Source organism: Aptenodytes patagonicus, chromosome 1, assembly GCF_965638725.1.
Source record: "Aptenodytes patagonicus chromosome 1, bAptPat1.pri.cur, whole genome shotgun sequence".
NCBI classification, from domain to species: domain Eukaryota; kingdom Metazoa; phylum Chordata; class Aves; order Sphenisciformes; family Spheniscidae; genus Aptenodytes; species Aptenodytes patagonicus.
Genome location: NC_134949.1, coordinates 40,902,964 through 40,916,834, shown reverse-complemented (window position 1 = coordinate 40,916,834; position 13,871 = coordinate 40,902,964). Strand labels below are relative to the sequence as shown.

General features: G+C 38.3%; 1 protein-coding gene across 3 annotated transcripts in view; it reads right to left on the bottom strand.

Annotated features, from left to right (window-relative positions):
- LGR5 (leucine rich repeat containing G protein-coupled receptor 5) overlaps positions 1 to 13,871 on the bottom strand; it is a 91,818-nt gene that overhangs the window by 52,944 nt on the left and 25,003 nt on the right. For all 3 annotated transcript variants that reach the window (XM_076332952.1, XM_076332962.1, XM_076332972.1), the window contains exon 2: positions 1,055 to 1,126. In XM_076332952.1, the coding sequence (XP_076189067.1) occupies positions 1,055 to 1,126 (72 nt within the window). The remainder of the gene's footprint in view (positions 1 to 1,054; positions 1,127 to 13,871) is intronic.

Sequence of the window (13,871 nt, the reverse complement as noted above, 5' to 3'; positions counted from 1 at the left end):
CACCAAAAGTTGTCAGTGCAATACCCACCTGAATTGCAGAGGACTGTACACATTTCATAGCTTAAAATAGACAGTGTCTTTGCAAGAAGGGCAGCACCATGACTTTGCATATCTTATGTGGTTTTTATGGTGTGTTAGCAGCTAAACTTGCTACAAAAAAAAGGAGGCTTTCACTTTTAAAAGCTTATAAACCATGTTTCGTAAGAGGCTGGATGCCTAGACAATTCTTTTAATCAACTTTTAGAGGTACTCATGCAAATGCAGGTGCCAGCTTTTTCCCACAAGATCTATGGTGCATCAGTTACAGAGTCTCCATCACTCCTCAGGAACCTAAGTTTTCTTTTAAGCCTGGGCCATTACAACTAGGGTCACTGCCAAATCCAGGTCTCATGAATGCACAACACTTTTCACTTTTGGTTAGTCACCATCACTTCAAACCAGAATTCCTCTTTTGATGTTGTGCTTGATTAGCTAGTTTTCGCAGTGTACTTTTTCCCCTCAGTGAATGTACTAGATAGCGTAACTAAGCTTTTTGCAGGATTCTGCATTTTAGTCAGCCTTCAGGGATGCTAAATCTAAGAGTAAGGAAACAGTAATTAAAAGTGATTAGGACAAGAAGCCTTGATACTATGAAATGTGGACTCAACTGTCCTTGACACAGGCAGAACGAGGCAGCAGGTTTTGGTTTTGATTATAGCTTTACTTGCGATTTTAATAAACATGAGCCAGTATTCAAACTTTTAATATCCTGCTGCTTAACTATTTCCAAAAAGCAATCCAGGTCTTTTAAACAGCCCTTGTTTAAAAATTTTAATTTGTTTGGCTCTGTCTCTGCTTAGAGAAGTTGTAGCCTCACGGTAACTCTTTTATAAGTTCATTTCCAGAATCACAAGCAATTGGTTTTTTTTCAACTAAGTGTTTCCGCATGTGCCAAAAGTGTCAGGCTGACAGCCTTCCTGCACCGTTTTATCTGGTTCCCACAGTAAGTATGAGAGACAAACACAGGAATGTGTCTAGTGCTGACTATGCCCATCAAGGATACAATGATACTTACAGCTCTTCCAGGAAGCGGAGATTGTGCACAGGGTTTGAGGGCAGCTTAGTAATGTTGTTCATACTGAGATCACTGTAGGGGAAAACAGACAGAGACTTAATATGGCATGCCACAACTATGGTATCCAGCTGTTCATTCCACACATTTTTAAGTACTACATTAACAGAAATTAGTTCCTCTGCCAGAATTGATGAATCTTTATCTAGTCATCACGTTAAACATTCTTCTTTCATATGAACACACCTTTGTCAAACCAAATACAGGCTGTAGCATGTTCCTTGTTTCCAAAGATTTTGGAACTTTTTATCACGCTCTATAAATCCGCTGGAACACTAAACAACCCTTTTAGTCTACATAATTTTAATAAACCACTGTACTGTATTAAAATTTACTTGGAGTAGCAAAGGAAAACTACTACGATTTTCATTGTTGTTGTAGCACTGTAGCACACTGTTGGTTTACTAGACAGGCAAAAGTGTACAGATATAAACTACAGGCATCATTCTTTACATTTCATGAATATGAAAACATTTTGCTTTTGCTGTACAACCTGCTGCATGGTTGTACTGATTTGCCTTGCCTTACATTAGGCACATTAGGTGTCCCCAAAACCCAACCTACTTGAGTCAAAGAAATGACATATTTTCAAATAATAAACATCCCCTTTTTAGAGTGCTCTTTTTTTGCAGGTTCTCAAATTGCATTAAGTAAGTGAAATGAACCATAAAACAAGGGTGTAATGTGATCCTGCTCTGTAGCACACTTCCTGGTGGGGTTCCACGGTAGTTCCTGGCGCAGGAAACAACCAGCCATATCAGCTCTGTCAGAGCTCATTCAAGCTATGTTTTAGACTAAATTTCATATAATAACCTTTTTATTCTTAACATGCTTTTTCATTGTTTTCCATTGTCTTCCCCATGCCCCACAGTATCATTATAATTGCCTTGCATTAAGTATAAAAACTGTAAACGGACTGTATAATAAAATTCTGTGTGGAAGACATGACTTACACAACTATATCAAAATTCCTGTAGACTGTTAAAATAAAAATATCAAGAGACCTGCATATTTTCTGCAAATGTTATGTGATAATTTAAAATCCCCCACTATTTAAACCTATAAATGTTTGTAGCGGCACTTATAGTTTCCAGCTACTTTGGGTAGTATTTAGATAACTTTATTTCTTCCAGCTGTTGAGAGCTTACAAGGTAAATAAGTTATCTGTACTTTGGTGGATAGACGTCCTATTCCTATTCCATCTAGTTCTTATTACTCACAGTCTGCTTCACATTACAGAATGTATGTTTTTAGTCAGCATAGTTAATTTTGATGTTTGATCTTTTGCTGAATTTTAAAATGTTTAATTTAAAAACATACTTCATGTAGAGATTTTGAAATAAAGGAAATCTGTTAATACTTTACAACAATTATCAAATCACTGTTTGGTAAGGTCTCTCTGCATTCACTTCAAAATCTAGGTATAATTTGAGAACTGTGTACTTACTAAATTCATTCTTTATTGTAATACTTTATCACCTAATTTTTTCATACAGTTTAGGAGGTTATTACCCTTTCACTTTGATAAAGGCTCAAAGGATTTATTCTGGCAAAGGAACAAAAACATGGATTTATTTGGCAAAAGAAAAACTCATCCAGGTAGTGAATCATATACTACTGAATATTAAGATAAACCTGATATTTTAACAATATAATTTTGATCATGAGATTTTCAACAGATGTCTTAATAGGTTTTTGTAAACATACCAAATCACATTTTGGACTTAAAAAGTCAGCTTTGGTGGAAGATGGGAGTGATTCATCTTCAGATAGACACACATTTAGGGCATTCTACAAAACCAGCGTTAATCAGTGCTCTGGCTGCCCAGGGAAACCTGAAGCCTATTTTTCTAGCATATTAATTTGTACTAGTAGCAGGCAGGTACTTGTCTGCTTGCATCACCCACAGGACCCCATGATGACACCAGTCACAAGCAATCTGCAGACCAGACCCTAATACCTTAAAGAGGATCAGAATAAGAGAAGTTGGCTTTCATTACATGCTTTGATGCACAATGAGAAAATCAACAATACATGCACTTTTCTTAAAAACATCTTTAGACCCCAGAGGTGGATTTATCAACAGTGAACTCCAATGTCCTAGTCTCCTTTTTGGACTCCACTCATGTGGTAAAGTATGTGCTCCACATCACATGATGGAGGAGAACCTCTTCTTTTTCCCAGTCTACACTGCAGTAATTGCTAGCTCTTTTTAAACCTATCAGTTAAATAATCTCATTCTGCTAGATAGGTTCCTTTTATTCCAGATTATTCTTTTCTTGGATCATAAAGTGCAAAGATGTTTTTCTGCAACAGAACTACTAAACGTTACCTATGCATATTTCATAGAATCATAGAATCATTTAGGTTGGAAAAGACCCTTAAGATCATCAAGTGCGACCACTAACCTAACACTATCAAGTCCACCACTAAACCATGTCCCTAAATGCCACGTCTACATGTCTTTTAAATACCTCCAGGGATGGTGGAGGTAACAGAAATTATTTCCAAATTCAGTCAATAACGTCTTTCCAAACTAGTTTTTAACACACTATTAACTAATACACAGGCCATTCCAGTCTATGTTGGTGATGTGTTATTGTTGTAGCTATAAGGGTTTAAGAATATAAGGGAGACTACTGTCAGGAGAGGTTAGTATCTTTAATTACGCTCGCTGATACAGCTGGAAAAACTGAGAAACTTTCAGGCACAAAAATCAAAAACGTCTACTTCTTCCAACTGTACCAGCTGGCTAAATAGGTGACATGGTTTCTCCCTAAAAACTTCACATCGCTTACACTGGCAAAGCAGTAGTTCATCTGCGCTTACAGTTTTTAGATTCAGAGTACTCTTTTGGGTCAGAATCACCATGGATGCATTTCATCCAGTATTTGTTCACTGAAGGAACTAAGGAACTTATGAGTGAAATCCAATCACCCAGAGCTACTTCTGGGGGGATGTTCAGAGAATTGAGACAAACAAAAAGAGTTAATGCAATGCAATCAGTCACTGGGTTTGATGTGAGCAATACTGCAAAGTTTGGGCTGCTGAGTCGAAATTCCTCATAGTGCTCCAGAGACAAATAAAGGCAGTTCTCAGTAAACTTGCCAGCCTTTGGACCATATTGCCAAGAAGACACAGCTAGGATGAGATTTATGGCCATTAGCTAGATCAAGCACAGCTAACAGCCAGAAAGAGCTAGTTGGTAAATTATAGGCTTAGATATTATTACTATGAAAAACAGTAACAATTGTTATGGGTATGTCTTATGTCCTGCACCTGCAATGATACCTTTCCAAAAAGTGCATCAAACGGGTTTTCTGATTTCTCCTTTCAGTGCTAGCCTGTCAAAATCAGCAATTTGCTCTCTCTAGAAAAGAGAAGGGGATGAAAGATGGCTTGCACATCAGGATTTGTAGTGTAATGCTGAAAAATATTAAAATCAAGGTACTAGACCTTTAACTATCCTCAGTGGAACGGTTCTGATTTTTATCAGATCCATTCCCCAATTTCCTTTGTGTGCCTGTGCATGTATACTCAGAACCAAACCACCTGAAACTGCAAACATTTCTTGCCAAACTTGGTAAACTCTTATAAGCTACAGTGATGAAAAACTTACAATTACTAGAATATTGAAAATCTTTAAATAAGTTAGTGTAACAGAACTACTCCTATATCCCACCACCAAAGCATGCAAACCCCACCGATGTCAGTAGGAGCTGCATTGTAAGAGTACACTCTGAGTTTTAAAATGCTCCTAATGTAAACAGCAATAGTACCAGATCTACCTTTATGAAAACTACCCGCACCGTGAGCTGATGTACTGTACTGGAAAGGCAATAGGTTATTTTGAACAGTCAGATAAACACATTGTCTGTTCTCCCATCAGCATTTCTGCAGCCTGTTTCCAACTGCTGACTATAAAAGCAACATACCAGCAAATTAAACTTTTATCTTTTCAAAAGATAAAAAGTTTTGCTTCAATGACTGCGTTGGCAACACGGCTCACTATAATGATATCTTAATTATACTCTGTGTCAATCAATCACCACGCTGTGTCTCCGGTGACTTGCAAAAGGAATCCTACCTGTGATGACATCTTTGAAAAATGGAAAACATTGCAAACTGCACCATGCATCTGTCTGTTTTTTCTTAGTGACTATATGGGCAAATTCTGAGCATTTGCAAAACAGAGTCCAGGAAGGCAAATATAACAGGCCTTTTCTTCCCCCCAGTTTTGTTGTCCATGCATATACATGCTGAAAAAATATCCAGTTGCCATCTTAAAAGTGAGTAGTTCACAATGAATTCCCAAAAGCCAGTAAAACAAGTTAAGTGAACTAGTTCTTAACTTGTAATAGATGAGTCTGGAGGTCAAGTTACTAACCTGTTATTAGCTGTTATTACAAGAGATGTTTCAGTGACTATTCATCTTGGAAGATCAGTTTTCCACATTACATTCATGTCTTTTAAAGGAGAATAAAAATCTGTTTTGGGATATATGCAAGGCTTCTATTGGCTTTCACCAACCTGTTAATCTACTACTAGGCTAAACTTCTATTATACTGAATGGTACGAACTTGTCTACCCATTGCAGGGCTAATACAATAATCCAATATTAAAGACAATGAATTTTGTAGCCTATCTTTTTTTTAACAGTTGCAACCTGGTTGATTTTTAGAAAATGATCAAGACATTATTAGCATTATTAATTATGTTTCCTCTAGGCCTGCCTTAGCCAAACAAGATGTATTAATGACTATTTTTATGGAAGTCTTTGAAAGATAAAGCACTCACATAAAAATACTGACAATAGACTGAATGCACTCCCTGAGTTCTTACCAGCTGAGAACAGCTCCTAAACTAAGACAATTTCCTTAATCCATTTACAGCAAAATCGGACACTATCTTACATGTAGTAATACAAAATAATGAAAAGGGGTGAGAATTACTACTGCTCTCCCTTGCTATGCCTAACTTTTTAACACAGCACTCTTGTTTCTACTGTTGGCAGAATACTTTACTAGCTCCACTGTATGATGGAAGAATATGCTAACTATTAAGTGCATGCCATCTACTAATGCAAATGCTTCACTATGGATATTAAAAATAACTTCATCTGCTACAGCTACTTAAAGTAGATAAATCTATTTGCCAACACTGTAGTAGTAGTAGTTCCTAATTCTCACAAATAAATTCCTACAGCATGTTTTCATTCAAGAGTCTTAATAAATAAATAGTATAATAATTACCATCATTTTACAGAAGGGAAACTAAGACACCTAATGGTGAAGTGACATGCTCACAGTCAAACAGCAGATTATACGCCACGGAGGAACCAAACATCGATGATCATTTGTCCAGTGCCCTTTTCAGTAGATCACACTGTCTACCCCATGGCATTTACACCGGTTTTCCAAATGGTGACGCATAAGCTGTCAATAGCCTCAGAAAACAATGACCATATTTTCATTTTAATGGTCCTAGATTACATTATCTTCCAAAATCAACATGAAAATTCGTAGTCATGTATTTGCATGTTTAATACACCCATGCAGAGCAGCACAGGGCAGAGTATGAGCATGCATAAATAAGCATTGTAAGCGCTTCTTGACAATTAAATCATAGCATTGCTTCTCACAACTAGTTTCAAACTTCGTCTGTGGTTCTTTGAAGGACTCTGTAGTAAACTATGATTAAGATGTGAATTTCCACTAAATGATTCACATTTGAAGCAGTACATTTTTGTATTTGAAAAAATCTTCTGGGAAAAAAGTGGTAGATTTGCAGGAAGAAGCAGTGAAGACAGAGAGTTATAATAGACATTACACGGAGCAGGCAATCTCTCTATCAAGGTATACACAGGAAGTAACAAGTGGCAATAGCATGGATATTTCTGCCCTTCTGCACGTTGATAGTGACAAATGCTAAAATTAAATATTTAAAAATTCATTATCCCATGTAATATTATTTGTAACAGAAAATTATCAGCAACTGATCCCATTCCGTACTTTCAAAAATTAACACAGAAGTGATGCAAGGCTAAAACAGGAACGCTTGTTACTTTTTTTTTTTACAGAAAATTTCTGTTACTTGGCATTGACTTTCACTGTTTCCAGAGACCCAACACCTTTATATTAAAACATACCCTGCAAAAAGCAAATGACGTTGTGTGGTTGCACGACAATAGACCCTGCAGTGAGAGTATGTGTGCCTGTGCACCTCACGAAGAGCTTTATGCCAGTAAATGGACAGTACTCTCACTGTCCCCCTCGCACTGTCCTTCCCTTCCTTGGCACACCAGTGGTGCTTGTTCCAGCAGTGCATTTTGCTTACAGAAGATATAACCACTGCAATTGTAAATAGATATCTATGGGAAGGATCAGGCACCTTGAACTTAGGGAAGCCTCAAAGGTGATCCAGCAGGGTCAGGAGGGCTCTGTTTACACCTCTTCTCTGCTGGTTGTGTATTGGCCCATAACCCGTTGGGTGAATATTAAACATCAGGTCCCGGCAAACCAGGCTGATAGGCCACGTCTGGATTCAACACAAACTAAGTGCTTTGGCCAAAATTCTGCACTCCCAACACCTGTCAGTGCGTTCCTCTAATGTCACAGGCAGCAAAATTTGGCTTCTTACTGCAGAAGCTATGTAACACAGTCGTTTTATACAGCATGCATTATTCCTGAACATAGTAGGCAATTCTGTCATATGAACAGCCATCAAAGACTTACTTAAATCTAGACTGCAGAACATTTGTAAAGCAAACAGTACGTGCATGATTAATCTTTTCAGGAAACAATTTTGCCATTCAGTTTATCCAAGACTCCAGCAGAGGGAGCAGGGCAGAGCAAACAATTAGGGTCAAAAAGAAAGTAAAGATCAAAGATCAGATCAAAAACACACAGTGCTGAATTAATCTGACAAGTACCTGACATTTCATTTTAGGTACAAAGATTCTGGCGCTCTGCTTTTTTTGTGTATCAAATTCACGATGGTCCCTAGATGAAATTATCCATTTACTTTCAAAGCTGATTCATGGCTGTTCATTTGGTGCTGAAGACTCAGTTTGCTAAGTAATAATTACCAGGGTAAGTTACAAAAACATTCCAACGTGTCAATCATTTACTGTACTTAACTCACATATTTTAAAGCTTAAATAACTAAAAGAATATTTTATAGTACAGAAGCCAGCAGAAGCAATTAAAAGAGGACTGAATGGAATTCCTCTTCCTCACCTGCCCACAGATTGTATTAGTATTATTTTACTTTGTGAGTTATTACTTGTTTCTGCTGCACTAATTCAAACAGTATACGTGTACTGCATACATGATTCATCTTGTTCAAATACTGAAACAACACACAACAGGCAAATATATCAGTTTTTACTGTAATTTATGAAGACAACTACTAGAATGTTTCTTCTGTTTTTCATCATTACCTTTTTGTTTATCAGGTACTGTTTATCTTATTTTTGATGAAGAACAGTACAGTTAAGTTGAGAAAAGATATTTATTAGAAGTGACCAAGTCTGGGGAAAAAAAAAACCTTGGTCTCTCTTAGTTTCAAAATATTTTCTGCAACTCTAGAAGTTGCTTATTTTTACAACTATTTGTTACAAAAATGACAAAAATATAGGAAAACACTCTTTTTTTCTGAATGAATGGACACATTCATCCATTTTAGAAACTGGGGGTCCAATTTCCTTCCAATCCCAGGTCTATAATTTCATCCCTCTGAATTCAATGAAGCTATTCCTAAATTATGGTTATTTATGAGAGGAGAGCATCTACAAAAAGCACAGCATAGTTTGCCTATTAGCGTACTATACCTTGACTACAGTAGAAACTAATTCAAAATATATCCGAGTGTAGACAAAGACTCAAAATACAAGCCTAAAGTCATAGAGTACAAGTTTCCTAAATCGAGTATTATGGGCCACACAGGCAATTGGGCTGAATACCCAACTGGAAGCTATGCACAGCATAGACTATATGTTACACAAACCAATTTTAAAACTCATCTTCACCAAAATATCCAATATTACTTCAGTGAGGCTGCTGAGGGTGGAAATCAATCAGGATTAGCCCAATTTCATTCGCAACAGGATACACTGTAAGTTACTTATTCTGCTGGTCTTAATTTGCCTCAACTCAATTCCACAGCACAGATTTGAAGAATTAAAAAGCAAACAGCTTTGGGAGCATCTGCTACAAACACATTCTAACAGTGATGGAGTAAGTTTGAGTATCTGGAAATCTGTGCACAACACACCTGCATTTAGAGCAGGAAATACATATACTACATTGCACAGTGCAGAGGTCCACAAGGTACAGATGAGCGAGCTGGGTCCAGAGCCAGAAGTTACATTACCATGTCAGGTGCCCTCAGAAAGGCTAATTATCCCAGGTACAACAGCATGCTGCTACGACTGTACTAATTTCACAATGCTACTTTGTGTGATATAATGTAGCAGCTGTCATATATATAAACTTGGTATTCCCAACCTGGTTTACTGCAAAATACACATACTCTAGATTGGGTGAAATTCTGCCTTGGTAAAGGAAATGGCAAAAACGTCACTCCGCAGAGACAGAAGTCCACCTCTTTGATCCCAACTGATCTTTTTATCTCAGAGGAGTTTTCAGTCAAATTCTGGTTAGCTTCTTCACTACTCCTATTCTGTAGGTTCCCATTTTCCTGTGCAATGGTGCTGAATGATTAGACTTTTTTTTAACACAGCACTGTCACTTCTGCTTTTATTATAGTTTGGTTGTACTTTGTGTTGTTGAAGAGTAATTGAAGAGTTTCAGCAGTGAAAATGATGCTACACTGTATCACAACTACCAGAGCTCTACTCTGAATTACTAATTTGATCATTTTTGTGTTGTTGCTTTACAGAATCTTCTCTTTATTGCATGGACAACCCAACTGATGTCATATCACCAGCATACTCAGTTTCATCCAATGCTGCTACCAGAAGAATTATTCCTGATCTCCCCCCCACCCCAGCACTACCCATTCCTTTTGAGGATGCTGTTGAACCAGAGTTGGCAACTGATCTGGATTAAAACAAACCCAGCAGGGAAAAAAAATGGTTTTATTCCAAATCAGTTCCCTGAGCTGGTTCATTGTGTTGCTGTTTGTACCACCACAAGCTAAAGTATAGAGGAGAAACAAATAAGGGAGGCGAAGCAGAACTGTTTCTTTCAGTTGGCAGTGTTGGCTTAGAGTAATGCAGGGTGATCCTATACCTAGGATGTAAATACCGTAAATCTTCTTCAGATATATAAAATTGTGGATTTTTTTTTATACACACGTCTTCCCTTTATGTCTGACAGAGCCTGTTCACTGAAATACAATAGGGCCTCCAGATCTGCCAGCTCCTGGCTGGCTGACAGCCTCTTCCAACACCTCCTACAGAGCTCAGAGGAATGACAGAGCTGTCAGATTTTTCACTGACAGATTGAACACCCAAACTTCTGCAATAGTAAATGCCAGGAAATATGCATAGCTTGATTCTTACGAAGATAATGCACTTAAAACCACTGTATTTCTCTATCAGGTAAATTTTTTTTTGCTTAAGTGTTCAAAATTCACTTTTATCATGACATACCTTCACATGGGCTGGTATAAAATAGTCTGAATATACATAAACACCAGGTCCTTAATCTTATACTGACATCACATATACCTAGTCTCCACACATTTTGTTTGCTTGTAACTGAACAGCTGCCCTTCAGATAGGCAGAGTACCGAAATACCTGAGCTAGCTTTAAATAATTCAGGTCAAGGAGCAGGGCTGAGATGCGCGAACTTACCCAACCACGGAGAAATCTCTGGTAGAGACCTCACGTGTTGGATCGGGCCGGCAAGTATTTTTCATGTGGTTATACCAGCACAATCTTCAGGGAGAAGGGCTGTGCTCCTTCTAGTAAAAAAGTGACTTCTCTTTGGATAAATTATTTCCCTTTCCAATAACTTAAATTACTGGGATCAGAGCTGCACAATTAATATGTGGAGGCAAAATACTTCAGGACTACTTCTACTGAGATCAGCTAGGCTGTTCAGAGGATAAGCTAGTATTTAGTATGAGTAGAGGCAGAAGACTGATCCAGAATAAATGATCCCTGTTTCCTTCCTTTTACTCACAGTGTTTACATAATCCAGTGTTTGGTAACCTCATTTTGAGGCCAAGCGACCCACCGCTTCTTGTGGTTGTTACGATGATCAACAGAAAATCTCTTCAGGGCAAGCAATTAACTGGTGCTGTTCAGTCAAATCCACTGCTGTGTCTCAGTTTCAGGTTTCAAGTATCAGTTTTGGGTCTTCCTGGAGACAATATTCAGCAATATTATAAAACATCAGTAACCAAAACAAACTTTTAACAAATGTAAACTGTTGCTACCAACTCTATTGCACCTGTGTGCATAGGTGAAATGTGTCCCCTGTACTGCACCTGTCTGCTATGCTTTTTTTGCACATGAAATGAACTTTCCAAGATCTCTTTTCTTTAGCTATTCCAAACGCTATAAAAATGCTGGAAAGAATCAGTCGCCCTATTATTTACATGTCTTAAAACTTATAACACAGCAAGTCAATGTCAGCACTAGAACAGTGCCTGGGGGTAAACACCTGGCTCCACCGATGCTGGTAGCAAAACTCCCATGGACTCCCATGGGAGGAGGAGGAGGACGTCATCCCAGGCCTCCGAGTGCCTAATGCCAGGTTCTACCCAATAGGCAATATTTCACAGATGTGGAAATCATGCAACAGCACATCGCTTTGCCTGGAGTAGTGAATGTAGTACCACGGGGTTCACTGGGAAGATTTCTACGTCTTTTTTCCAGCCCTTTTATTGTTTCTAAAATCTGCTGAGTTAAAGGTGGGATGCTTTTTGTTTGGGTCACTAAGGAGAGGAAAGTGACATTTTCTGCTGACGAAATCATCCTTATACCTTTTTTTCAAGTGAGGAGGTCCAAAATCTAAGGAAGTGGTTTATTTCAGTTTCTTTTATTTCCGTGTTGTTCACTGTTAAAGCTTTTCTTTCTTTTCTGTTTGGTTGTCATGCCTGCTCCAATTATTTGGATACTTAACTTTTCATTCCTGGTGTTCTGCTTCCAAAGTGATGTGCTGATTAGGCTCATTTTTCCTTCCTCACCCTCTCTTTTCCATAGCCTTGCTCAATTTTTGTTTCACGTAAAGTTCAGCTTTCCAGTCAGCCCCATCAGGAAAACAGAAGGATTACTCAGAATAATCTGCATTGTGATGGTTCTTTCTGGGTGAAGATGAATCAGCATTTTGGAACTAGAAGGCTTAAACTCTCTGACACTTTGGGAGATCTCTTAAAGGCTTAATTTGCCTTGCAATGAACAGGTAGCACAAACGAATACAGCAATGCCCACCTCCTACGTGACAGCAACTGCTGATCACTACTGGTCTCACCTTGCACAAAAGTGCACAAGACAGTACCTGCCACATACTGCTATTGCTGCACTCCTCCCCCAAATGGTGACAGAACAGATGCCAGCTTGAAAATGGAGCAGGTAGAAATTAAATATAGGACAGAAATAAAGTCAAGGCACTCACTAAGCAGAAGCAGGTCTTCTGCTGAGAGGTGTTATCCTCTTATCCACACTCTGCAGAATCCAGTCAGCCCTGCCTTCCCTTCATGGGAGGTTTGGAGTTGGTGGGATGCAGACTGGTGCTGCTCCTCACACCACACACAGGTATAAAGAGACTACCTCAGCCCACAGGCTAGCTTCGTTCTCCCATCCCGTGTGGGGAGTGGTGTGAAGATTAGACAGGTGAAGGATGACCCTCTCAGTCATGGTCTTGGCATGTGGATCTCAACTTTCACATACTTGAGGCAGACTGAAGAAGACAGCACTGCATGGTTCTACATGCATTAATACTGTTGCTATTAAAAGGACCGCAAAGGGGGTTTTACAGGCATTCTTTCTGACTGAAAAACACAAACCCGTCTGGAACTTCCTGAATAAAGCCCCAGTATATCCTTGCATGATCCACCAGAGATTCCAGAGAGATCCTTTCTCCAAAACTGTCTAGTGGGTTCTGCCACTTTTTTATTTGTGCAATTTTATTAAGCTCTTCAGAACTTTCATCTTGAATCCTGCAGATTCAGCACAGCCCAGGAAAAAACAAGGACTTCAAGCCATCCTGATCTTAAATTAAAACCCTTTTAACAAAAACATGATCATCTAAGGTGTCTTTTTTTCTAACCTATGGACATTTTTTAATAAAGGCATGTGGTTTGAAAATGAGCTTTTAAATAACCAGAGAAAAGAAAGAACATAGAAACAGGTTTTAAAATGTGTGTGGAAAAAAGACAGGGCATTATTTTAAATAATTAAATTCAAAGCTCAGGTGATTTGTCTTGTCACATGTATAATGTATGAGGTTACTTTTCTTTAAAAGTCAGTGTTAAAGAAGGAAATGGTAGCGTCGTTAACAAATACTACAGGGCAGAGAGCCTTTTCTGGCCAATTTTTCAATTCAATAAAATTTTCAAACTTGTATTTTGCCATTTCCAGCTCCCATATTAAAAATCTATTAGCAGAAAGCCTATTGAAAAGCTGACCATGAGCACAAGAGACTTTTTCTGGAAACACTTCTATTCAGTTCTCATGCCTGAACAAAAGCAGATTGGCACATTCAGTTATAGACAAATGCCTTTGAAAGGGACCTCCCCCCCCTTTCCCATAGCCACGCGTTTCAGGACTCTATATGCTGAAGGAAG